Source organism: Alnus glutinosa, chromosome 8, assembly GCF_958979055.1.
Source record: "Alnus glutinosa chromosome 8, dhAlnGlut1.1, whole genome shotgun sequence".
NCBI classification, from domain to species: domain Eukaryota; kingdom Viridiplantae; phylum Streptophyta; class Magnoliopsida; order Fagales; family Betulaceae; genus Alnus; species Alnus glutinosa.
The window spans coordinates 5683344-5710388 of record NC_084893.1 but is presented as its reverse complement, the minus strand read 5'-3'; the positions used below and the strand labels follow the sequence as shown (position 1 = coordinate 5710388).

The following is a 27045-nucleotide window of genomic DNA, read 5'->3' as shown; positions in this document are numbered from 1 at the left end:
TATTTTTATTTCATATTTATTTCATAATCATGATATGTCAGTTTTAATTTTTTTTCTTTTTTCTTTTTTAACCATGACTATTCAAGAGTTAGTTGAAATTGCATTAATATTGTGAAATAAATAATAACGAGATAAAAAAAAAATTGATTATTATTATTATTATTATTATTATTACTACGTATTAAATAGTTTATTTATGACTAATTCAAGAGTTTGTTGAAAATTTGAAATTATCATGTCAATATTGTCAAATCCGATAATGTTTTGTTTTTTCTATTTTTAGGTAGGTATTAGACGTTTTAAATCTACAAGCACTATACATTAGAAAAAAAATCTACGAGCACTATTAATCTTAATCTTATCCCACTTTGGATTTGAGCAAGGGTTCGCCGCTCGTGTGGGAGGAGAGAACTCAATCTACGATTCTACACATCGAAAGGACCCTGACCCTGACCCTGACCCTGACCCATCTCTTTCTTTGTCACTCTTGTTTGGAAGCACCTTACAGAACAGTCAAAAAGGGTCTCTTTCACTCTCTCACTCTCGGAGTAATTGCGGTATCTTTGGCCTAAATACTATTCTCTCATCGTTTCAGAGCCCACAAGATTTTATTTTCTTCCTCTTTTATGCCCATCGTTATCATCTGCTTCTTCATTCTACTCTCTCTCTCTCTCTCTCTCTCTGAAGAATCAGGCTTCTCTTCATCAACTCGGGCGGGTTGGATCATGCACTAATGTAAATCCTCTGATTTGTCTGTTCCTCAGGTACTTGTATTTTTCTTTTTTCTTGTTTTTGGGTAATTTTGTGAAATATGTTATTTTTGTCTTCTTCTTTTTTTCCCCGTGTATTATTATTATTTTTTTTATTGGAATCCTTCTACGAACGGTATATAGAGTACACAGTTACAAAGCTTTGATTTTTGATTTTTGTTTTTGTTTTCTGTTCTTGATCAGTGGGAAGTGGTTGTAAGATCGATATATTGGGTACAAGGAAAGAACTATCGGTACGGTCTTTATACATGGAAAACCCTAAAACCCCAGAAACCCTAGAAGCTCAAGACCCAGGTGATAAAACCCTAGAAGAAGCTTCTGGGCCTGCTGGGTTGTCTGATTTGAGCGAGTACTGTACTGGGTTAGAATCCATTCCGGAGCTTTCCGTTGAAGAAAATGGCAAAGGGCTTGATGTAAGTGATACTAGTGTTGGGGTCGATAATGTGGAGGTGGTAAATCGAGTGGTTGAAGTTGAAGAAAGAAATGATGGTATTGAAGGTGAAAATGTGGTTATGGGTGTGGAAACAATGGGCGGCAATGAAGAGAGTTGCATAAATGGTGTTGGTATTGAGAAGGCTTGTCCTGTCGATGGTGGGCTTGATAGGGGTAATGAGGCACAAAAGGGTTCCATGGACTCAATACAGGAAGGGGGTTTGGTCGGTTTGGTGAACAATGAGAGTGACGATGTGGGAGTTGAGAAGATTGTGCAACAAGAGGGAATCAAAGAAGACAGTGGGTCGGGATTAGATGGGGTTAATTCAGCTAGGAAGAAAGAAGTTTCCGGAGATAGTATATCGCTTTTTGTGGATATTTGTGGTCCTCCAGCTGGACCTACTCAAGATAACCTTGGTGAAGAAAAATGTTGTGGATCAATGGCAAGTGAGGAGAAGTCAAAAGAAGCTGGGGATGTGGAGGAGGATAAGGCAATTGATAATCCAGAATATAATTTTTCTGTGGGTGATGTGGTGTGGGTTAAAACCAAAAGTCAAACATGGTGGCCGGGAAAGATTCATGATCCTTTAGTTGTACCAGACCATGCTGCTAAGAGTGAGCAGAGGAACTGTTTACTTATTGGATATTTTGGGAGCGGCCATGTTGGTTGGTGTAGCCTATCTCATTTGAGGCCTTTCCAAGAGAACTTTGAACGTATGTTGGGGCAAAACAAGTCTAGAAGCTTCATTGGAGCTGCCGAGAAGGCTGCACATGAGTTTGGTAGGCGTATAAAGCTGGAGATGACTTGTTCTTGTGCTTTGAAACAAAGTCAGCAATCGGCTGGTGATGTTCAATCCAAGGAAGGAGTTGCTGGACCCGATCGCAAATCTGGTGAACTTGGTGAATTTTCAATCACTCGGTTTGAACCTGCAGAGTTTCTTTTGCAACTCAAAAATCTCGCATTGGTTGTTTCCATGCCTGGAATGATTGAGTTTGCTGTTGCACAAAATCGTTTATCAGCATTCTACCGTTCCATAGGGCATTTCCAATTGCCAATGCATGAACTCCAGGAAACAAGTGATATCGAAGACAGTGATGATGACATGTTAATGGTTAAAAGCGAATCAGAGGTATTAGGGAATAATTTTTTATTGCAAGAGAAGAATGAAGATCTGACCGAGGGTTTGGACGGGGGAATGGGTGCAGTTCTGGAGGACTGCAAAAGTAAGGCTGCTGAAAAAGATACTGTCTCAAATGACAAGACATCAAAATCCATGGAGAGAAAGAGGGAGAATGATTCAGAAGTTAAAAATGGAAGTGAGTCGAGAGAACGGAAGAAGAGCAGGTACTTATCTTTCCCCTATGTAAACTGGGGGCCTAAATGCTTGCCAGCTGAAACAGAAGAAGAACCTAAGGCTCCAAAAGTTCCTGAAGGAGTGGAAACAAATGTCAATCCTGGCCAGTTTACTGGGTCCCCTGCAATTGTTAAATGTAGCAGCAAGAGGTTCTGGAGAAAATGGTACAATAAATTCATCAGTGGGAGCAATAAATATGGTGATCTAGAGTTCATAAATGCATCTTCAGCTGAATTTCTCTCCGAACTCCGTTTTACAGCTGTGGATTGCCTATATCCAAATGAGAACGAAAATTTTGATTCAATTGAGTGGTTCTTTTCCAGATTTAGAATTTCAGTGTATCGGGATGAATCTCTTTATGAGATGTACTGCAAGAATATGGCTGCTCTGAATGAGAATATAGCTGCTGAACCCAGCTTGTTGGTAGACAACCCACAGGAGGTTAAGCACTCTTCCCCCACAGCTAAAACTGTTTTGAAGAAAAGAAAGGAAAAGGCAATTTTGCAGCATTCAGGGGCTGAACTTACTGCTAGCGTACCGAATATGGTTGGAAGCGATGTCTCTAGTTTACGGCACGTTAATGGACACCCTGATACAGACACAGGAAAAGATTCAATAGAGATTCATCCTTCACCCAATGGTGAACCTGAGGGGAAGATCGGAAAGAAGAAAGGAAAAGCAAACTCAGGGCGATCGAAGACAAAATCACTTTCGGGCCTATCAGATGTGAATATAAACATTGCTACAAGTAGTTCATTTGATTACTTGGGGACGGGCCACCTCAATTCCAGCAGTAAACCTAAGAAAACAAAGCGAAAGAAAGGAGCAAGTGCAACGGGTCTGCAAACTAAACCAGCAACTGGCATACCAGATCTGAATGGGAACTGTGCTATTCCCATATCGTCGGTCGAAGATCAACTGGTTACTGGTCATGTTACTTCTGCAGGTAAACCTGAACCAAAAAAGAGAAAGAGTAAAGGAGCTGCTTCAGGTCCCTTGGAGATTCAAGTGGCGTCTGGCTTACAACACCTGAATAGGAACATTGTTGAACCTGGTTCATTGGTCATAGATCTGGGGATAATGAGACCGCATTCTCTTGATGGTATTACTCGGAAAAACGATAGGGAAGGGAAGGAAGAGGTGACTTCAGTATGTCTGAATTCTAAACTTTCTGGTGGCCCGCAGAGTTCTATTGGAACTTATGCTAAGCCTGATTTGGTGGTTAAAGATCCACAAGATTTCAGCCCCCTCTCAGCTGAAGGTAAACCTAGGAAGAGAGAGAGAAAGAGGAAGGATAAAGCAACATCTGAGAATAAACTCACTGTGGGCATACCAGATTTAAATGGAATAAGTTCTGAATACAGCTCATTGGGAAAGGAATTTCAGGAGACTAATGGGCTTTTATCTCAAATTAAATCTGAGCGGAAGAAGAGGCGGAGAAAAGGAGAAGCTACTTCAGACCATCTGAGAGGTAAATTGACTGCTGGAAGACCAGATATTAATATAAATCAAGATAGCGTTGAGACTAATGGCGAAGCTCAAGAGACTACTCTTCTGTTGACGTTTGCCCCAGGAGTTCCCATGCCTTCAAAAGCAGATTTGTTCGCAACATTTAGCAGGTTTGGGCCCTTAAAGGAATCAGAAACACAGTTGTTGAAAGATTCTGGCAGTGCCCAAGTGGTTTTTATGAAAGGTGCTGATGCTGGGGAAGCTTTTCGGAGCTTAGAGAACAATAACCCTTTCAGTGCAGCCCTTGTCAATTACCAGCTCCATCATCTTTCAGCTGTCTCCAGGGTTTTGGAACCAGATAGGACTTTACTCACAACTTCAGGCGCTCCACCGGCCGAAGCATGTATCACCCCTGGGAAGCCTTCTGGGTCAATGCCTAACCCTGGTGAGGTGCCTGCACTCGACTTTATAAGGCAAAATCTCCAGATGATGACATCAATGCTGGAGAAGGCAGGTGATAATCTTTCTCCAGAGACAAGAGCCAAACTGGAGGGCGAAATTAAAGGTCTCCTGAAGAAGGTGACCTCCGTGGCTGGTTCTTCCTCTTCTTGATAGGAACTGTAAGATTTGGATACTCTATTTTAGATTGTTCATTAATGTAGTCCCAGAATGTTGATGTTAGGTCTGTGAACCTTTTTAATTTATTGCAACTGAGGTAGGAGTCATGTCTCATAATCTATCATAATCTAGGAAGCGACATGCATCTTTGCTTGTTTTTCTTCTCACTTTCCTTATGATATTAATTTTGGCTTAACATGCTTGGTAAATTCATTGCTAAATCTGAGTTCCTGGTTGAAAAAAGAAACCTGGAGCCCCATCTGGTTATAAACCTTGTCAGTTAAGTCATTTTTGGCAGGATGAGGATTTAATTTACTGCTTTTGAGCTTAGAGTAATTCTAAATATCACCCTCGTGTCTTCTTAAAACTGACGTTACATTCAAAATTATCATTGGATCAAAATTCAGTTTTGATTTATCATAAATTCAATGGTAATTTTAAAAGGCATGTCAACTTTGGAGGGACGCAAGAGAGACATGGGGTGATATGTAACATTACTCTTAAGTTTAACATGTTCAAGTTAATGAGGGGAACCCTTGTGCTCAATTTCCAAAACATCGTAGCCTGATAGGAACGACTGCCTTGGTTTTTGAAAACTGAAAAAATGCCAACAGATGTAAAATCAATGCAAATACTTCTTTTTGTAGGTTATCCATTCGAAAAGAAATTTAAATGTTCTGCATTATGAATTTTGAAGTATTCATTTTTCTTCTTTTCGCTTTCGTTTTTTTATTTTATTTTTTTATTTATTGAGCCACCTTGAAGAATCCCCCCCTCCCCCCCATTTGATCTCCAAAAGGAGTAAAATCTCTGTTAATACCGTTTTTGAAGAATAATATAAGACTACTTTGGAGGTGAAATTAAACTCTCTAGTTTCGCATAGGAGAAATTTTTTTCTGGTCGGCCGTTTGTAATAAGATGAGACATATAACGGTGGCCCCTCGGCTATCTTCCTGTTATTCAAAGCAGTCCTCATTGTTCAAACCTCTATGGTTTTAGTGCAGTGTTACGTCAATCAGCTTTAGCATAGAACAGAACTGTACATTCGAGGAAGATGGGTTGCCTCAACTTAATTTTGCCTTTGTGGTTCGATTTGATTCCAAAATCCTTAGCTTATCAACTCTCAATGGATTACAAAGTCGCATCCCTCAGAATGAAAAAGAGAAATACTTGCTCATGGGTGCACGTAACACTTAAATACAGAGCATTGAGCTCCTTTTGTAGCTATGAAAACCGTTTCCCAGATTGTTTTCGCTTTAAAGCAAATGAGTCTCGAGGGCACTAACCTTGTTAACAGTCAAGATGAACCAACTTGACCCAATTTTACTCTTCAGGACCAACAATCGAGATTTCACATCTGCCTTTACGCATTTTCTACTTTCTCAAAACGCATTATGAAGCCCTTATACTACAAGGCATCAATAAATCTGAGAAAACGCATTATGAAGCCCCTATACTACAAGGCATCAATAAATGTAGTATGCGTTTTGAGAAAGTAGAAAATGCGTAAAGGCAGAACCACCAAAAACACATAAATTTACATCCTATCCTGAATGAGGCGCATTGAAAGCTTAGGGTATGTTAATGTATTTTGGAGGGTATTTTTTATTTTGAAAAAGTTTTGATGTGACATAAAGATAGTGTTTTGGAGGTGCATTGACGAAAAGTTCAAAACGCAAAACAAACAAAAGACAGAAAGATGAAAATTTTAACAAATAGAACCCGTCTATACATTCAAAACTAAAAGAACTTCCCATGACTCCAAAATTATCAATATCTTAAATTTTTTAGTTATCTTCCTCTAAAACGGGCCTACGTGTCTTAGTGCATTTTTGTGTGTAAATCCAACAAAACGAACAATGGTCCAATCAAGCAGCCTCATTCGAAAAATGGTCTAAACAGAATATATTTCACATGAATGGAACATGTAAGTAACTATGATCAACGTAAGTAACTACGCTTGCAAGAAAATTCAGTTCAGATCAAGAACAGCATAATAAGTTCAACTCTAAATTATTCTTCGATATCTCTTCTGATGACTATCCATCCACGTTACAAAATTCATATGTTTGAATAATGGGAACTTCCCAAAATGTCATAAATCCCGTAAGAGCAAAATCAAAAATCAAAATACCCGGGAATTCTATTCCATACTCGCAACTCCTCCAGCAGCCTTTATTTTCTCTATTATCTCATTTGCCTCCTCCTTGGTGACCCCTTGTTTAAGCAAAACAGGAGCCTTCTCAACCAAATCTTTAGCCTCCTTCAATCCCAGAGTAGTAAAAGCCCTGACTTCTTTGATCACCTTGATTTTGGCAGCTGCATCAAACTTCTCCAACTTCACATCAAACGCCGTCTTCTCTGCCTTCTTCTCCTCACCCTTGGCAGACCCAGCAGCCCCTCCTCCCTGAGGACCCAAGTCCACACCTTCCACAGAAACTGGCTGCAGCTTTGGAAGCCTTAGCCTGTCTCTGAGAGTCGGACCAATTTGTCTGCGGTCCTCAGGGGTTAGTGTCGCTATTCGTTCAGCAAGATTAATGATTTTCTCAGAGGGTGGGGGCCTAGGGCCATATGGGTCATAGACTGGCGGGTATTTGTACCGTTTCGGGTTGGCCTTGGGATCTCTTGGAACAAAATCGGGCTGGAAGCAACGAAACTGCAAAGGCCCTGTTATTTCTGGTAGACTAGGACGGACACGAATGGATCTAGCAAGCACGATAAACTTCATTGCTTTTGTAGATCAGTGAAAACAATGATTCATGGACTAAAGATGGTTAAAACAAGCTATCTGCTTTAACCAAGTAGTTGTAGCATTGTATACAACTAAAAGCCTTCTTTGTTCTTATGACAATTTGAAGCGCATGCAGTCTGCTGAGAACTCAGCTGGAAAAGCAAAAAGGAAACAATATCAACTAGCATAAAGGGAAAGCATCTCTTCCCATTTCATGTACAACTGCAATCGAAATGAGGGCATTAAACAATAGATGCTACAATGGCTATTGTTGAATCAACCTGAAGAATGACCATAAACATTAAGAAACAATACATTGTACAACCAATATATCTTCACATATCCTAATGCAATATCATATTTATTCTTTACTTTCAAAGTTATTGCAATATATGGGATTTAATCAGCTTCTCAATTTGGAATTATGTAGCAAAAGACAAACCCACAAGAATTTACCAGTTAAGCAATTTTACAAACACAACAAAAGCAAAAGAAACTTCCAGAGGCCAGAGACCCTCAAAACGATCTTTACGACTGAGCCAAACGCAAAATTTGGTGCTCGAATGACCAAAATGAAATACAGAAAAAGAACGGCAGTTGAGGAAGGTGAGATTGGGACTTTGCAGATCAGAGATCATACCGGAGATGGGACTCTGAACAGAACCCCCCAAGCTTCGCGTCCGTACTGATAAACCCTCAAAATCGAACAAATGGGGGTTTCAACTTTCAAGTCTGACGGGGCAAATGGTGGAATCACCCGGCTGGGTTATTTTCGGGTCAACTTAAATGAAACCTGAGTTCAGCCCAGTAGGCCCAATACTTATTGGACAAAAAGCTTGAGAACCTAGAGTTCATAAAAAGTTCTTTACTCAATTCTTCAACCTAGTCCTTTCTCTTTTTTCTTTTTTTTTTTAACATTTCCACGTAGGAGGAGAAGGAGGGAGAATTCGAACTAGTGACATCTGTTTCATAAGACGTGGTCACCAACCAATTGAACTACCTCTTGTAGACGTCAGCCTAGTCCAATTGATGGTTATATATTCAAAAGTTAGTGTCAAATATTTCTTAGTCAAACTTTTCCAGCACGATCAAAAACTAAATATATAAACCAAATGAAAAATCAAATCCCTAAAAATTGGGAATTTTACCACACAAACTCGAACAAAAGCCTATTCTTGATTGGCAGATAAGTGCACCAAACGAGAAACACCCGATGGACATAAATACACATCAAATAAGTGATAAATTAGAAAAAATAAAATAAAATAAATAAATAGTACTAGTGATAGCATTCCCTCGTGGTTTACAAAAATAGAAAGAAAAAAAAAAATCAAAATTATGTTGAGACTAAATTATTGGGATAATTGTACCGTTGGTCCCTGTGGTATGCCATAATTATTTTTCACTCCCTATGGTTTAAAAAGTGCATAGGAGGTCCCTGTGATATGCAATAATTACAAATCGATTCCTACAGTTAGATTCCGTTAAAAATTTTAACAGATTCCATCAAATGCCACGTGTTGCCATCTTATTGGCAACACGTGGCGCTGACATGTCCATCTTAATTAAATAATATAAATTTATTAAAAAATAAATAAAAATACTTATTTTAAAAAAAAAATTAAAATTAAAATTAAAAAAAAAAAAACAAAAAACAAAAAAAGGAAAAAGGTGGCAAGGGGGTGGCTAGGCCACCCCAGGCGGCCTCTGGGGGTGGCCCAGCCACCCCTTGCCTGCCAGTCTTTTTTTTTTAAAGAAATAAATTTATATTTTTTATGAAGATGGACACGTGTCGCCATCTTATTGGCGACACGTGGCGCTAACGTGTAGGGCTAACAGATTCCGTCAAAATTGTGGACGGAAAATCGACCAAGGGAGTAAAACGTAATTATTGCATATCACAGGGACCTCTCATGCACTTTTTAAACCATAGGGAGTGAAAAATAATTTTGGGATACCACAGGGACCAACGGTACAATTATCCCTAAATTATTAGAGTCTGTATCTGTTAGACTGATACAGTCGATAAAATTGATAATAATATAAAAGGAATTGTTTTTGGTGATTGATTTAGATCACGAACAAGAGAATAAAGAAACTATAAATAATCTAGTTAATAAAATTGAAAACATCAATGAGCAATACGAAGGGAAAGGGCTAAAGGGGGGAAGGAACCATCCCAAAGCCTTTGAGGCCGACAATAAATTTTTTATTTATAATTTTATACATATATTTATATATTTATTATGCTATGTTTGTTTCGGCATAAAATAGTTTTTAGAAAATGATTTCGACATTTTTTGGTGTTTGATGGGGGCGAAAATAATAGTCAACCGGAAAACAATTTTCGTTTGACCAAAAATACTTAGTAAATTTCGAAAAATGATTTAAATCATTTTTCCAAGACGGCAGACGTATTCAACCATTTTTTAAACAATACAGTCGACCTTCACGTTCAAGCAGTCGATCACCACCAGAATCTAGCCGGTGCTGAAATCCGACAACATTCGGTCACTATCACCGGATTTCGACCACCTTCATCGGAATCCAGTCAGCCCAGATTCTGGCGACCAAAATGATCGAATTTCGGCCATCTAGCCGAAATCTTGCCAAAACAGCCAAATTTCAGCTAGCTAGCCGAGATCTGATCAAAACGGTCTCTTGACCGTTCTGGCCAGATTCCGGCCACCTTTGCTGGAATCTGACCAACCCAGATTCTGATGAAACTGTCCGGATTCCGACAACAGTAGTCGAAATCCGGTAAAAGTAGCAGGAATCCTATCGGTCAGTATCAGAATCTCGTCACCAGTAATTTTTTTATATTATTTTACATTAATATTTCTATGTTATGAATAAAAATTGATTTTTATAAGTTAATATGATTGAATGAAAATATAAAAAAAATGGGAAAAGTACACATAACCCCCTCAAACTACCACCATATTGTCAATGTCCCCCCCCAAACTACCAATTGTGTCAATGTCCCCCCCTAAACTACTAAAAACTGTCAATGTCCCCTTAATGACAAAAATACCCTTCATAAAATTATTAAAATAAAATAAAACTAAAAAAATATTTTAAAAAATATAAAATAACAAAAATTTATACAAAAAATAAAAATAAAAATTAAAAACTGTTTTTTTTTTTGTTAAAACAAATTATTTTTGTAAGTTTCAGTTATTTTTTCTTTTGTTTTTTTATCATTCTTTTTTTTTTTTTTAATTTAATAAAAAAACTGGTTTTTCCTTTTTCTTTTTCGTTTGTTTTTTTTTAAAAAAAAAAAAAAATTGTTTTTCTATTTTTCAGTTATTTTTTCGTTTGTTTGTTTTTTTTTTTTAAAAAAAAAAACTTTCTTTTTCGTTTTTTATTTAATTTGTTTTTTAAAAAATAATATTTTGGTTTTAGTTTTTTTTTTTCGAAATTATAAGGACATTTTTGTCTTATTCAAAAAAATTTAGGGTTATTTTTGTCTTTTTGTTGGTATTAGGGGGGACATTGACATTCTTTGATAGTTTGAGGGGAGCAATTGACACAATTGGTAGTTTGAGGGGTACATTGACAATTGAGTGGTAGTTTGAGGGGGATATGTGTACTTTTCCCAAAAAATATTTGTGATTTTCCGTATGCGCCAAACACCAAAAAATGTTTTCAGTAAAAATATTTTCCTGAAAAATGACTTTCCTGAAACCATTTTACATCGAAACAAACGGAGCATTAAATGAGACACGTCACATTTTGACTAGGAGACATGGCAGCACTGTTAAAAAATTAATGAAGAATGGATGAAAATATCAATTGAAACCTTAGGTAGTAAATCTGATAAAATTTAAATCTTAAGAAGTGATTTAATAAAAAGTTATACCTCATTTTAGTAAGAATAGCGCAGGCATAAACATACACACATCAAAAGGACTAAGATCTTCTCCATTTAAACTGAAATGGAAAAGAATCACTTTACGATCTATATTTTGTTTTGTTACATCTAACGGTACGCATGGTGCTTAAAGCCTTAAATGATGTGACGACACAATGTGACAACATATACATTATTAAATCTGTGAAATCTAACATAGATCATAAAATGGTTCCTCTCAATTTTACTTGAAATGGAGAGAACCCTAACCATACAATTAATTCTAAATATAAAAGCCACTTAAATCAATAAAGCTAAAATTAATTCGTCAATAAGCACATAAACTATATATAATGTGTAATGCTATATATCACACTACAATCCCACTATGTTGATATGACACTGCCGATCTACGCTTAAATTAACAATTGTTAAAAGGAAAAATAAAAAATAAAAAAATCAAATGATGGATTAGCAATGCCATATCAGTAATAGTGGTGTGATATGAGTAATACTAAGGGCTATATTTTTATCTTCTTTTTGTCCTCATAAAGTTGATGTGCATTTTAAAATACCATTGTATCAAAATCTAATATTGATCCATCTCAAATTCAATAGTAGTTTTAAAAACCACATTAATTTGAGAGGATGAAAAAAAGATAAAAAAAAAAAATAACATTACTCAAAAAAAAAATTGACGGAGGCTAAGCAACTTGAACCCAACATCAATCTTCACCATATCAACAATATTTAACCACCGATACATCTGTAAGAGTTTTTATCAAAGGAATAAATGCAGTAATACAGGGCACAAAAATTTGCACATCCAATACCAAAATATCAAGACGTGGGGCCATAAAGTAGTAGAGCATAGTTACCTTCTAGTATCGTCCAGAATGATCTCCAAGCTACCTCAACCTTTTTTTAAGCTTCAAATGAGCCAAATGTAATTGAATCTCAAGACAGAACTAAAGTTGGAACAAAAATTTTCTTCAAGACATGTCGGGAGAAATTTTATCTAGCTACGGAATGTATAATTGCCCAAATCAAAATCTCTCACTCTCTCTCTCTCTCTCTCTCTCTCTCTCTCTCTCTCTCTTATTTCTTTCTTGATAAAGCATTCTTTGCCAAATCAATCACCTGTGAAAAAGATCATCACCAGTTCTATGCCATATTATTCACCATTCAGGCAAGATAATCAACACATAAGAAATAACTCCCCACAATCGTGAATGACGCCAAGCCACTGCGAGCCATCCGCAACCAAGTCCCGCGGAAAAGGAGACTCCTGTCTGCAGGATGAATTCCTGTAACTCTCTCGAACCTATTCCCTGGCCGTCTCCATTTGAGAAGCTGCCTCTCCATGGATATATACTGAAACCGGAAAACCATTTATTACAATTATACTATTTCTCATCATTGTAATCGCCATTTATATGATTTTCTTTAACTTCAATTACACAGGTAACAAAAACACAGGAAAACACACGTCAGAAAGGAAGATGTATAACCTGAAAAGTATGAAGACCTAATATCCATTCCATGGGAAAGAAAGCACAATCCTTCAAACTGCAACGACTTAGGCTTTGATGTAATTTACAGCCGATGTTCCAAAAATAAGGATGATGACATTGGTTTGACTACAACAATTTCCACTATGGTTTATGGAAACGAAATAGTTAGCACTATGTCCGATAAAGAGGTGGAAAGTAGGAGAAATGGAGGGAAGGATGGGGAAGAGAGGAGAGTCCACTCTCCCTTGTGTTCCTTGGTAGGAAGGAAAGAAAAAGAGAAATAATTGAGGAATAGAAATTTATTTTACCATTAATTATGCCCAAAATTAAATGGTTGAACGTGATGATGAAGTTGAAAATTCATACATTTGTCTTCATCTTTCCCTCCTCTCCCTCCCTTTTCCCTCCAACCAAACCAAGGGATTTTGTCCCTTCCCTTTTCCCTCCTCTTGAGCCCTCCTCCAATCCCTCCAAACAGAGTGTAAGATACTAGCACTAGGGCATATAAATTCCATTCAAGGAGAAAATCAAACTACAGTACAGGAGTGCAAAACAGTATCACATGAAACCATAGTTATCCTATGCAATCATAAACCCAAACACACACACACAAGGCAAATGATCAATGCATTTCTGCTCAAACTAATTGCTCAGCCCAAAAAGCACTCATCGGTATCATGTGGTATGAGGTAAAGAAAAGAAGTCACAGGAAACGATGATTAATGGTAACATTGCAACAAATGAAACAGACACCGTTTTCTAAGTATTAAGTGGTAGGTTAATATAATCAGGAAGTTGATATGATAATCCAGGAAGTAAAAAAACTGTGTCAATAACAGGTAACACACCTTTGGCAGCACAACGCATTGTGATCGACTTTTTGCAGTGTCAAAACAATGAGAAGCTGCAGCAGCTACACTACCAGAAAATCCAGCTGCAAGACTAACAGCTAAAGGAGACAGAGGCCCAATTTCTTCATCTGACCTAAGTGAGAGCAATTTCACTTCAAGAAAAAGGAAACATGAACTGATGCAAAATTTAAGATATGTGTGCTACTAAATGAGGCTAGACATCTTATGTAAATAATCAGATAATGCCTGAAATATAACCAGTGTAGAAAATGAAAATGTTAGTTTAACCCAACGGAAAAATAAACCCAAAATGAAGTATAAGCTCCTTGAATACAAGTCAGATATGAACAACAGGATCACATCGACAACTCAACCAGAAGCATTATAAGCAAATATAAATGGATCAGTCTGGTAATCAAACTAGATCGATAAATTTGGGAAAGCTGGAGACAACCCAACAGTTACAAATGCAAGAGATAAGACATAGAAAGAAGTCCCTACCATTATAAACAATATGTGCATATTGGCTCTATGCTAAGACTCCACTTTAACAGTATAACATATGTTCCACAAGACCACCACAAACACAAGTATTCACAGCACATGTAGTATCTTCTGACGTTACAGTTTACCACCCCTAAAGTAACAGTGGAATCTTCTATGATGGGTAATAAAATTTGAACTAAATAAATCACAACAGACACACTGGGAAGACCAAATAAAGAAAACAAGAATAGATAAGCAAGGAAAATAAAACCCTTAAGTAACAGACCAAGTATAACAAATAGAAAAGAAAACATAAAAGAACAAAAAAATAAAAATAAAAACTGAAAAAAGCACCAAATTTTAGGGAGCTAGCAGTGGTAACATAAGATATAACACATGCATAAAACAATGGGAATTTCTTTACCTACATCTACAAACCCATTTTAGCTGCTCAACCCGATGCTTCAATAATGCTAACATCATTTATAAAATAGAGGCCACAAGACAGTATTTAAGGCTTCAGATTACATGTTTCCGGAAATACATTAATTGGAGAGCCAAATGTTAAAAATATGTTTCTCAGATCTTCACCCAGTAGAAACACCAAAAAATAGAATGTGTGTGCAGACTGGTGTTTATGATGCACTCTTGCATGTATGTAGACCCACATACGAAAGAAAATAAATTAACCAAATCATAACAGGTTCCTACATAGGCCGGTGAACCATAATAAGTGGGTTTTCCTACCTAAAGGTGACTCAGAAGGAATTTCTTATAGCAACTTAGAGTACAATGTAAGTGTATTATATTGTTTATATTTTGTTCTACCTCTGCAGCACTCCTTTGCTACACACACACACACACACACACACACACACACACACATATATATATATATATTCTTTGGAACAGCTAAAGGCAGTTCATGATCCATTTAAAGCAAATCCAGAAAAGAAACACATACTTAGAGACTAACTTTGACATGGCGATGTAAATGAGACTCAGTCTTTACATACCATACAAGGGGTTCAACAGAGATGCTAGTAAGCTAAGTGGACTGCTCAGCATCATCAGTTCTATTTTTTTTGTTTCTCTTTCAAATCACACTCTTTCACCAATCAAACATTAAGAACAGTGAGGAGATACTAGATATGAGTAACTTCCTTAAGAAAAAACCAGAAGTGACCACACAAAAGGGAGTGTCCATCAATTAAATCTCATAACACAGATCACTAAGGGATGGATTTTCAACCTTGGTGGAGGATCCATCCCAACTGCTTTCCAGTCAAGCATCGCTCGGTGAAGAAATTGCCAGCTAGAGAAGAATATGCCACCGAAAACGGAATCTCGAACAACTCCCGGCCGAATACCTCTCCATAATGCACCCCATCCTTCTAAAGAGATGATATCTGATGGCCTCCTAACGTAACAGACAGATGGTGGCCTTCCAGACCCAGTAATCATCCATGGATACTCTTGTAAAGCGCTCATCATATTAGGATGCTTGGTCGCTAGTGTGGACAAAAGGCCAACAGAACTGTTAAATGCCTTCTTGTCTGGAGAGTATCCATGTAACAATTTTGCAATCACAGGTGCAACAACTCTCTTTTCTGTAACAGAGGCAGAACTTGGAATGTGAGAAGCAGATTTGACCTGCTCACGAAGTTTAAAAAGTTCAAATGGAGAGCTTATGAGTGATTCTGTGGCACCAGCTGCAATCCCTGCCATAAGAGCCTCAGAGACAGAGACAAAATTGTCTTCTCGCCCATCTGCCAAGAAAGTAATTTTTTTTTTTCTTTTTGTTGGAAGCTGTAGGTTGAATGCTTGCAAAAATAAATTTTAACAGTATACTATTTATAAACCACACCATCCACATGCTTGCTATAAATTTGGAGAACTACACATATTTTTTTTTGGATGAATAACAACTCCACATAATTTGGAGACTTCTGATGCTCCTTGTCCAGTGACTTTTGATGCTACACATATACATGAATTATTTTTCAAAGAGGCGTGAGACTACATAGGATTCATTGTCCAATATTTCTAATAGAGATGAAGTTCATGAGGAAATTCTGGAGAACTTTATGGTGGAAGCTTGGAACTTAGTTTAAAGATTCCAGCACAAGCTATCCACAAAAGAATAGTTAAACTTAATTTGCATCCCAAATCTAAAGCTTAGCAATTACAATTTGCCTTCATGCATTGACCACTCCAACCCAGAGAAAAAGGCTGCCTTCTCTCTCCTTGATCCATACTATTCTAAATTATTGTTCCAAACAAAAAAATTTATTTTTATTTTCTCTTTCCACAAATATTTACTTACGCACATGGTGATCCAGTTTAGTTAAGAGCTCATTGATGTCCCCAACAAAAGTGGTCAAAAGCTCAAGACCTTTTCAAGCACAACATTAAGTAAAACCCATTCATCAGGAATCTTATCATTAGAAGATCTGGTTCCTCTAATCTATCAAATATAAGAAGTCCTTCAACTGAATTGCTTTTCTGCAATCTTAAGGTTCCATGCTTTCCTCTGTTTTACTCCTCAATTTTCTTTGATAGATATTTATATATTATTTTAAAATAGTATATATATATATATTTTTTTTCTTATTCATTCCCAAAGAATCCAACTATTTTTCTTTAAATTTTTCAATCCTTTTCCACCTTTCAATAGACACAAACATGCGTAAAATCCAACAAATTGACACATGCTAAAGTCTTAGCTAAAATAGATTTTGGTCCTTCAACGTTTAGTGCGCTGTCAATTTGGTCCCTAAAATTCAAATATGGTCAATTTGGTCCACGGCGTTTGTATTTGTTGTCTATGTAACCTTTTCATATAAATCCATTAACTTTGCTTTGTTAAATGTCATGTGACATGCACATGAGTTGAATTTTTTTACAGAAAAAATAAAATGAAAAAGAAACGTGTTCTATTTTTCCCAACTTTCTTTTGATTTTAATTTTTCAACGAAATCCGACAAATTAACACATGCTAAAGTCTTAGCTAAAATACATTTTGGTCCTTCCACGTTTAGTTTGCTGTCAATTTGGTCCCTAAAATTAGAATATGGTCAATTTGGTCCACGACGTTTGTATTTGTTGTCTATGTAACCTTTTCATATAAATCCATTAACTTTGCTTTGTTAAATGTCATGTGACATCCACATGAGTTGAAATTTTTTATGGAAAAAATAGAATGAAAAAGAAACGTGTTCTATTTTTCCCATCTTTCTTTTGATTTTAATTTTTCTCGTTGAATTATAAAATGATGTCTTTTTCAATTGATGTGTATGTCACATGATACTTATAGTAATGTTAGTGGATTAGGACAGGCGGCCTACATTCAAGGGCAAAGATCAAATTTTAATGTAGGGAGGACTGGACTAAATAAACCTTCTTTTTGGGGCTGAAATATTAAGGGTTCCTGGGCTGGTATTTTTTTGATAGGTAATAATAATAATTCCTGGGCTGGTATTTTATTAAGTTCAAGGACCAAATGACAGCAAACTCAAACTTGAAGGGACCAAAATGTATCATGGCCTAATTCATCAAAAAAAAAAAAGTATCATGGCCTAAACTTTTATGCATCTCATTCAAAATAGCACCTTCCAGAAATAGACTAATGTAATGCATACTCTTTTCATTCTTGGTTTCTATTTATTATGTAAAGAGAGTTTCCACATGCATATAATAATACTAAGCCACACCAGTTCATCAATCTAAATATAAGGTGGTTAATCACGGAAATAAATATAAGAAAACTGAAGTGGAATACCTTTATAAAAAGCTGTCAATATTTCATAGATCCCAAAGCGAGCTCCAACACCAAAAATTCTCCCCAAAGCCAACCAGCCAAAACCACTGTATAAACCTACAAAATTCAAGACAAGCAAACTTCAATAGTAGATAAGAGTTACGAAGAAAGAAGAAAAGGCGAAAAAGTAAATAAGTAAGTCAGTAAGAAAAGAGATTCCTACAAGCATCAATAAGCAATGGAGAAAGAAATAGGATTAAGAAACACCAAATAGATCACAAATAAGCATTGTACTCCTCTTTCACTTTATGTCTAATTTAGCATTTTCCTTTTTCTTGTCATATCCCTGTCCTCGCCACTGACTTTTTTGACCTCTTTTCTTTTTCTGGTTAGATGTTTCTCTTGTACACCTTCCGTGTATTTGGGTGCACCTTTTGGTTTTTAATGAAATTGTTTACTTATTAAAATTAGAAAATAAAAAATCTCTGTCCTCGCCACAACAATGGAAGCATCAAAGGAATTAATCCTCTGACATGAAAATCCAATCAAATTCAAAAACTAATGAACGTGTCCTTAGTGCAATACTACTATGAGAAAACAATCCGCCATTCTCAAGCATGGTTCCAGAATCACATGTTGAAGTTTACCATTTTGTCAAGTTCATTCACATATGCTTTGAATATGAAAAGACTAGAGCATCAGAGTGCACATCCTCCGGAAAATCAAGCAATAACTTTCAAGCTGCACCCATTAGGTGATTGAAACAGCCCCTTCAAAAAAAGCATATGTGAATGAACTTGACAAAATGGCAAACTTCAACATGTAAACTTCAAGAAAAGCCACTTCCGTTTTATGATCCTTCAGAAAACGCCAATTTAAAAAAAAAAAAAATAGTAATAAAAAAAAATAATTATAATTATAATTTGAAGTTGAGCAAACATGAGACAAAATATTTTATTGCTTAACAAGAAGTCATATTACAAAACCAAAAAGAACAATGAAAGATAAATTTTATAACAATTCAAAGAGGTAGACAGATTTGCTAACTAATCATATGATTAATTAAAACATTTAAAAAAAAAAAAAAAAAACTTCAACATAGAGTTAACAGAAAAAATTAAAAGAGTCACCTGAATTTCCAGATAAAGATTGAACTCTCTCTAAAATCTGAGCAGCAGTCAACTGTTTACTGGAACCTGAACCAACCTGTTCATCACCTCACAGGAAATAAGGAAGAGAGGGATAAGGATTTCGGTATGTTAAATTACCCCTTACTAACATGTACGGCATCTCCCGCGAAATATTTATCAGAAGTATGTGAAATGCACATAGAGGGAAAGCCAAAGAACCTGGATAAGGACTTTGATGGTATCAAGAGGGTAAGTGAGAGCTGTGCCCGATGTCACGGACGCCACACCAGCGATGGCGTGGGTTGCAAACATTTGGTTCTTCCACAACTCGTCCATCTCAAGTATTAGCGCAGGAGACGTTAAGAAAAAGATCTGACTGTTTCTTTCTTTCTTCAAGCGTGACAGTTTCTTGGCTCTATTTCTTCCTAGAGCAGAGAATAGCCATTAGCCAAGCTACAGAAGGTCTCTGATGAATTTACTCGAACACTTGGCGGGCGAATCTGGTTCCGAGAGCTACAAACAGACCTAACTTCAGCTCAGCTGGCCCCGTAGCTTTTGGGCAAGTGGAAGCGTACTTGAAATTGGGCCAGGCTAGCAAACCCTGTTAGACCACCATAAAAGCCCAACATGACGTGTGCCTAAACATGGCCCTTTTTTCAATTAAAAGAAGAAAAAGAAAAAAAGAAAAAAAAGAGACAATGAAAAAGCAAGATTGTAAATGACTAATTTTTATGATAAAATGACGTACAATTTTTTTTTTTATTAATTTTCTTTTTTTATGAATAATTAGGCTTTATACTTGGTTGAAGAAAATGTATCTGCATTTTAAACGGTTTTTTGTTTTCAAAACTATTTACAAATAATTCAAAACACTTTTTAAAACACAATTACTCATTTGTTAATGCTTTTTAGGAATGTTGTTTACAGTTTAACAAAAAAAAAAAAAAAGCATTAACAAACAGACTAAAACACAAAACATTTAAAACGACTTTCACATTTACGTCACATTGCAACAAAAAAAATTCAAAACAATTTTTACCTTTATGTCATATCACAACCAAAAAAACATTCTAAAAACAATACTAGTTTCGTTTTGTAAAACTTTTTAGATTGTGCCTTTTGCTTTTTGGTTGTCATATAACATAAATATGAAAGTAATTTTAAGTGTTTTAAGCTGTTTATCAATATTTTTTGTTAAAAAGCAAAAATCTACCCTAAATGCGTAATGAGAAAACTTTTTAAATATGGACCCCCTAAAACAAATTTGGCATTTATATCACATAAAGCATTTTTTTTCAAACTACAAAAACAAAAAAAGAAAAAAACTTTTCAAAACTATTATCAAACATATATGTTATAGCTTCTCAAGTACCGAAGGAGTATTGTAATACAAAGTAACAATAATAAAGTATATTATTGTTAAACACCCTCAAAATTTAGATCAAACCCAAAACATAATATATATATATATATATATATATATATATATATACACACATAAGAAAATATACCCAAAATCCCCATTTTTCATTTGAAACGTACAATTTAATATTTTCTTGCACCAAATAGCGTACATTGTTGTAGCTATATATCATAATTCTAACCACAATGAATAATGGTGTGTTTGGGTATTGAATTTTGAGAATTAGAATTGAATTCTAATTCTATTTACAAATATCGAGGTAAAAAATTGTGTTTGGGTGTTGAATTTTGAGATTGAAAAATACTATATTTTAATGGTAAGAAATGATTGAAAGTTTAAAAAGTTGTGTATAATGATTGGTATTTTGAAAAGTTGTGTGAAATAATAATTTATTATATATTGATTATTTAATTAAAAATAAATAAATAATTTTTTTAAAAAAAAATAATTGAAATCAAAATTAAAAATTAAAAAAAAAAAAAAAAAAAAAAATGAAGCAAGGGGTGGCTACCGGTTGGCAGCCACCCCCAGAGGAGGTCGGGGGTGGCCGCGCGGCCACCCCCAGTGGTCGGGGGAGGCCGCGCGGCCACCCCCAGTAGTCGGGGGAGGCCGCGCGGCCTCCCCCAAGGGGGTGGCTGCCGGCAGCCACCCCTCTGTTTTTTTTTCTAATTTCTTTTATTTTTTTTTATTTAAATTATTAATATTAATTTCTTTTATTTTATATTGATTTAAATTATTAATATTAATATTAATATTAATATTTTTTTTGAGTCAACTTTTTCTGCGCTGGGTCCCACCATTAATCTGAAAGACAGTCAAGTGGACTCAAAATTCGGGTCAAAATCCGGGTTTTTAGGCGGGTGGGTGGGTTTTAGAAAAAACCTGGATGAAATAATTATTCATTTCTAATGCCAAACAGACCAAAAAGATTCACTATCGAAAATAGAGCTCATCCACTTAATCAACCCCTCCGGTTCATGTAAACCAAAAGAATCTTATATTTACTTCAAAAATTAATCCAAATACATTTTAAAAAATTACAGCAAACAAAAGATGGTCAATATTCTCTTCATTCTACCCACATAAATCATATTTTATAGAATCTTATAATGCTTGTTGTTGCTGCCTAACCTTAATGTGGTTTAGGCTAATGTATATATAGAATAATCAATAACACAACAGTTGTTGAGATAACTATACAAGATAAGTTAAAATTGAATTTACACGATGATAACTCATTCTGTTTCATCTTGAGTCTTTATCTTGATATTTATTGTGGTTTGAAATCATGGTTGTTGAGGGAGAGATAATATCGCTAATACGCCACCTCAAGCTGGACGGTAATGTAATGACGTTAAGCTAGTTTGCTGCGAAGGAGAGCAAAGTGAGAAGTCGATAGCGGTTTGGTGAAGATATCCGCAAGTTGATCTTGATTGTAGAGGAATCGAATATCTAGGGATTTGGAGGCAACCATGTCATGAAAGATAGAATTGGAAGAGAGATACGTGGCCCCAATGTTGTCGCACCATTAGAGTGGTGCTTGTGCAGTGGGAATTCCAAGTTCTTTGAGGAGAGATTGTACTCAACTTCTTTACTAGGACGAGCCATAGTAGCCTGTTTGCAACAGCTCCAAGAGATGAGAGGACCCAGAAAAATACAATAACCTCCAGTAGAGCGTCTGTCATCTCGACTACCAGCCCAGTTTGCATTAGTGTAAGCTTGGAGTGTTGTTGAGATAGACTTCTGAAATTGTAGACCAAAATGAAATGTTTCTTTGAGATAACGAAGAAGTTTTTTGACAGATTGCCAATGAAGGACTGTTGGCTGCAGCATAAACTGAGATAGCTTCTTGACAGTGTAGCTAATGTCTGATCTTGTGATGCATAAATATTTTAGAGCCCCAACAATACTTCTGTGTAAGGTAGGATCATCAAATGAAGTTCCATCAAAAGCAGATAAGCTGTTTGTGGTAGACATAGGCGAGGACACAGGCTTGGTTGCAACCATGTTTGTGTGGCACAGAATGTCAAGTGTATAACATTGATGAGATAGTAGGAAACCAGCAGTGTTGTTGATAACTTCAATGCCAAAGAAAAAATGCAGTGGACCAAGATATTTAATTGATAGATCAGTGTTGAGCAATTTCAAGAATGTATCAATGGCAGGAGAATTAGAGCAAGTAATAATGATATCATCTACGTAAATTAAAATATACATGGTAAATTTCTCAGACTGGAGAATAAATAGAGATGTAATATTAGATCATGAACTGTGAAAATCAAGTTCCAATAAACGAGTACTCAATTTGGAGAACTAGACGCGGGGGGCTTGCTTCAGCCCGGAGAGAGCCTTTTGTAGTTTGCAGACATGATGTGGAAATTGAAGATGAGGAAAGCTTATGGGCTGAGACATAAATACATTCTCAATTAAGGTGCCACGCATGAAAGTGTTATTGACGTCAATTTGTTGAATGGTCCAACTCGCAGAGAGAGCAAGAGATAAAACTGATCGTATCGTAGTAGGCTTGATAACCGGATTGTAGGTGTCGCCATAGTCGATACCGAGTTGCTGATGAAAGTCTTTAGCAACTATGCGTGCTTTGTAACATTCAATGGTGCCATTAGCTCTTCTCTTGATGCGAAACACTTATTTATAACCTACTGCGAGCACAGTGAGAGGAAACTAGTTGCCAAGTTTGATTTTTGAGGAGAGTTTCAAATTCAGCATTCATTTCTTGTTGCCATTTAGGATGTTTAATGGTTGTAGTGTAACAAGTAGGCTCGATTTCATCCAAGTTGGTGGTATTGAGTAGAGCATGAGAAATGAGATACTTGAGAGTGCCATCAAGTAAGAGAATTGGTTTGCATATGTTTAGTTTGGAGTGGGTAGCCATAGGATGAGAGTTGATGGGCGTTGGGGGTTGGAAGAGAGGCAAGATTTTAGGTAGATGGAGGAACCGTATGAGGGCTAGTTGCTGATAGGAGTGGAGATGGAATGGAATCACGAGTGGATGGGTATAAGGGAGAGTGCTCAAGTGATTGAGACGTAGTAGATGTGTGATCCAAATTTTGCAGTGGAAAGGGAGAGAGCTGAAGTGATTGAGACGTAGCAGGGGTTTCTAGAAGTGGTGCACCGTGTGACATGAGTAAACATCTTTTCAAAGAGAGCAGAGTTAATAGCTCAAAGGATGAGTTGATCCTGCATTGTCTAGTGAAGAAATGCAGGATTCGGTTGAGTAGATGTACTGCCATCAATGGTGGAGGAAAGAGTTGTAGAGGGGCACGGGAATGAGCCATCAACATAACCAAAAAGGTTCCCAACTTCCAGATGAGGAACAAATTTGAGGCAACCAAATATGGTAGGTATCTTGCGTGAGTTTTACATTATTGAAATTTGAGAAGGTAACAAGTAGAAGAGTTTTGTAGTGGGTGGAGGTTGGAGAAGGGAGGGCGACCGGAACTAGAGGAGGAGTTGAGATCGGAGCAGGAGGAGGGAGAACCGAAAAATAAAAGGAACAACTGGAGCAGGGGAAGGGTTTGATGAGGCAATGATCGAAGTAGTCATAATGGAGAGGGAAAAAAAAATTGGACATGAGTCACTAGGGCTTTAATACCATATAGAATCTTATAGTGCTTGTTGTTGCTGCCTAACCTTAATTTGGTTTAGGCTGATGTATATATAGAATTATCAATAACACAAGAGTTGTTGAGATAACTATACAAGATAAGTTAAATTTGAATTAAATGATGATAGCTCATTCTGGTTCATCTTGATCTTTATTGTGGTTTGAAATCATGGTTGTTGAGGAAGAGATAATATCACTATCCATTTAATCTCCCTAAAGCAAGCCAATAGAGTATAACAATAACTTTATATATATATATATATATTCAACCCCGATTGGTCTATCAAATGCTATATGTATCAATTTCTTCTGGGTAGAGTAAGATATGGTGGGTGGCAGCAGAGAGTCTCTTCTTCAAATTCAGCTAATAAGTAAGATAGTATCGAAATATGAGAGGAGTTATTTGTATATATATTTTTGTATATACTTTATACACATATTCATATTTGATGTGAAATTTATTCATAGGAAATAAAACTCATAATTCAACACTAAATATGAATATATGTATAAAACTATCTTAAAAAATGGGCACAAATATCATTTGTCATTGGAGTAAAGTGCAGCCACATGGCAATATAACGCAACACAAAGAGAATGTTTTGCTTTTTCTCTTCTTTCAGACAGTACTCCGAACCTCTTGTACGAATAATAGCTTAATCACTGACCAAACAAAAAGACACGACAGCATCGCAGCATATAAAGATAGACTAAGTACTATTATGCATTTTTTAAACTGAAAAAGCAGTACTACTATATCTTCCTCGGTATTACAACAAAATCCTAGAGATTTGAATGTCTTACACACAAGACAACAAATATAACAAAGAGATTAAAAAAATAAAAATTACAAAAGCCAATAGTAGGGCACTCAGGCAGTCGATTTTGGACCGTCATGCTTCTCATTCACACTACCTGCCAAGTCAATAGACATGGAAGACCGCCTTCATAGAAAGAAACACGAAAAAAACAACCTTTCCATCAAAGGCATACATGCAATGGGTTGGTGGATCTTTGACCGTGGATATATAACTTCTGATCAGATTAGCTAGCTTAGACTAATGGATTTGTTGTAGACGGTCCGTAACCGTTCATCATGCCGGTCCACGATCCTAGACCGTTGAGATACACAAGCGAGTCCTTTCCAGCATCAGAACAACCTTGGTCTTGCCAATCAAGGGACAAGAGCTTGGTGTTTGGCTTCACATCCATTGCGTTATGGTCCTGATCATTTGCATCATGATGATGATGATCATATGGTAGCATAAGCCTTTGGCAAGTGTCCATGAAACTGCCACTGTTCCCATCAAGCGACATTCCAAAAGGAGAGCAAAGACTATGAAAATTTGGTGCCAAACCATGACCGCTCAGATCTCCAAGCCCACCAACCATACCCATGTGATGATCACCATTCCCCATAAAATCATAATTCCTTGAACTCCCAACAACAGCTTCCAACTTACTCTCCATGAAATCAATAGGCCTAGGGTTCTCCAGCATACCGTGATACCTGGCGTCCATAAAATTAGGGTTTGCAAGCGTGCCGTGTGTGCCAAGCATATTAGTAAGGTGAGAAAGTTGCGCCTCCGGAAAAGAAAGCTGAAGATCAGTAGGGTTGTGAGAAGATGATGATCCTGGATGGTTTTGGTTGATGGGTTGATCATTGGATTTTTTAGCAGAAACCTTCTTGTTCTTTCTACAGCCACCGCCGACAGGAATGTTCCTAAGGGTGCCTCCTTTGGTCCAATACCTTCTACAGGTCTTGCAAAAGTACCTCGGCTGAGAGAGGCTGTAGTTGTTGTAGTAGCAGAATTTTGTGTGTGTTGACTCACACCTTGGGCACTTGAGCGCCTGGTCATGGGGTGGCCTCAGCCGCCTCTCTATCAACGGCCTTGAGCATGCGAGCATGTCTCCTGATGGTGACGAAGAATTCATTCCAGAATCATCGTGAATTGAGCCCTGACATCAAAAGGACAAAAATAATGAAACTCTGTCAGAACTGAGATATTCGGTGTCCTTTCAGATATTGAATAATGCAATGGGGACTAGACATTCCTTCTTCTTTCAGCCTTTCAGGTGCCAATCAGAATGTCTGATGCTTAAAGCTAGAGATAAACAAGAAGTGATGGCAAAATATCCACTACCTTCCAAATTTGTGAAAACAGCTTTCAACAGATTCAGAGGTAGGTAGAAACCTATTTTTCATCAAGATTGTTGTTTACATGGGTTGGCAACTGATACATACGGGTGCCTAACAACTCTCTAATCGATCGTGTAAAACATGTTGGCACTAATTAATTATTGAAGAAACTGATAAAACTATGGATATATAAAGAGAATAGCGAAATAATAAATAATAAAGATAAAAGATTTCATTCAGAACATAACTCGATTATCTCTCTTAATGGGCTACTTCATACAGTTATGCTATTGTATGACTACCTAATTTGCAGCATTGTAGTTCAAGATGACTTTTTTTTTTTTCCTTTCTTTCTTTCTTTCTTTCTTTGCCTTTTTGTATCATCAGGCGACACCCACAAAGTGAGTCATGATATCAAGATGTATAGTAATTTATGATGAAGAAGATGATTATGATCAGCCATGATATTACTATTGAAGCTTGGCATACCTGTAGCCAGTCAGATGAATCCATGCAAACTTGCAAAGAAGTAAGACCCATTAAACAAAGCAGCTCCCCTCAGGCCTCAACCACCTTAGTACTCACAACTCTTTCACTTCTACTGCTGATCCAGTTGGTCGGAGCAGGAGAGGATAAGTTCTCAAGGAGGAGGGTGTCAAAGGTGAGAGTGATTGAGTAGTGAGTGGTCTGTGTGTTTGAGGCTGTGGCCTCGGCTGTGAATAAGAAGGAAGAAAAAAGTAAGTCTAGAAGAGCAGCTATACTCTGCAGCTAGGTCTATACCACCGTCGGTGGAAACACTCGCGGGCCCTACTGTCCTCCACTGCCCCCAACACCGACCCCACGCATTACCTCAGCTTGACTAAATCTCTACAGACAGATCGGACGGACCTTATGTCATCACATTCCTT

The 27045-nt window shown here is 36.7% G+C and overlaps 4 protein-coding genes across 4 annotated transcripts; 1 reads left to right on the top strand and 3 right to left on the bottom strand.

Moving 5' to 3' along the window:
• The first annotated feature begins 390 nt into the window (after nucleotides 1–390).
• On the top strand, nucleotides 391–4716 carry LOC133875071 (serine/threonine-protein kinase ATM). Its single transcript, XM_062313068.1, has 2 exons — nucleotides 391–764; nucleotides 954–4716. The coding sequence occupies exon 2, from the start codon at nucleotides 1019–1021 to the stop codon at nucleotides 4616–4618; it is 3600 nt and encodes a 1199-aa protein (XP_062169052.1). The 5' UTR covers nucleotides 391–764; nucleotides 954–1018; the 3' UTR covers nucleotides 4619–4716.
• A 1905-nt stretch (nucleotides 4717–6621) lies between these two features.
• On the bottom strand, nucleotides 6622–8124 carry LOC133875342 (uncharacterized). The gene is made up of 2 exons (XM_062313448.1): nucleotides 7996–8124; nucleotides 6622–7507 (listed from the first exon to the last, which is right to left on the bottom strand). Exon 2 carries the CDS (start codon nucleotides 7350–7352, stop codon nucleotides 6768–6770), a length of 585 nt encoding a protein of 194 aa, XP_062169432.1. The 5' UTR covers nucleotides 7353–7507; nucleotides 7996–8124; the 3' UTR covers nucleotides 6622–6767.
• A 3986-nt stretch (nucleotides 8125–12110) lies between these two features.
• LOC133874502 (uncharacterized) lies at nucleotides 12111–19549 on the bottom strand. The gene is made up of 6 exons (XM_062312337.1): nucleotides 19169–19549; nucleotides 18950–19025; nucleotides 17841–17936; nucleotides 15312–15828; nucleotides 13571–13706; nucleotides 12111–12582 (listed from the first exon to the last, which is right to left on the bottom strand). Exons 1-6 carry the CDS (start codon nucleotides 19283–19285, stop codon nucleotides 12394–12396), a joined length of 1131 nt encoding a protein of 376 aa, XP_062168321.1. The 5' UTR covers nucleotides 19286–19549; the 3' UTR covers nucleotides 12111–12393.
• Nucleotides 19550–24717: 5168 nt separating this feature from the next.
• On the bottom strand, nucleotides 24718–26843 carry LOC133875321 (dof zinc finger protein DOF5.6). The gene is made up of 2 exons (XM_062313419.1): nucleotides 26627–26843; nucleotides 24718–25956 (listed from the first exon to the last, which is right to left on the bottom strand). Exons 1-2 carry the CDS (start codon nucleotides 26675–26677, stop codon nucleotides 25051–25053), a joined length of 957 nt encoding a protein of 318 aa, XP_062169403.1. The 5' UTR covers nucleotides 26678–26843; the 3' UTR covers nucleotides 24718–25050.
• Nucleotides 26844–27045: the final 202 nt, after the last annotated feature.

Coding starts and splice junctions, on each gene's coding strand:
- LOC133875342 (XM_062313448.1), bottom strand. CDS start 7,352: ATGAAGTTTATCGTGCTTGCTAGATCCATTCGTGTCCGTCCTAGTCTA.
- LOC133875321 (XM_062313419.1), bottom strand. CDS start 26,677: ATGGGTCTTACTTCTTTGCAAGTTTGCATGGATTCATCTGACTGGCTA. Junction 25,957..26,626: donor ATTCATCTGACTGGCTACAG/GTATGCCAAGCT, acceptor TTTTGATGTCAG/GGCTCAATTCACGATGATTC.
- LOC133874502 (XM_062312337.1), bottom strand. CDS start 19,285: ATGGACGAGTTGTGGAAGAACCAAATGTTTGCAACCCACGCCATCGCT. Junction 17,937..18,949: donor ATCTTTATCTGGAAATTCAG/GTGACTCTTTTA, acceptor TGAATTTTGTAG/GTTTATACAGTGGTTTTGGC. Junction 12,583..13,570: donor AATGCGTTGTGCTGCCAAAG/GTGTGTTACCTG, acceptor TTCCGGTTTCAG/TATATATCCATGGAGAGGCA.
- LOC133875071 (XM_062313068.1), top strand. CDS start 1,019: ATGGAAAACCCTAAAACCCCAGAAACCCTAGAAGCTCAAGACCCAGGT.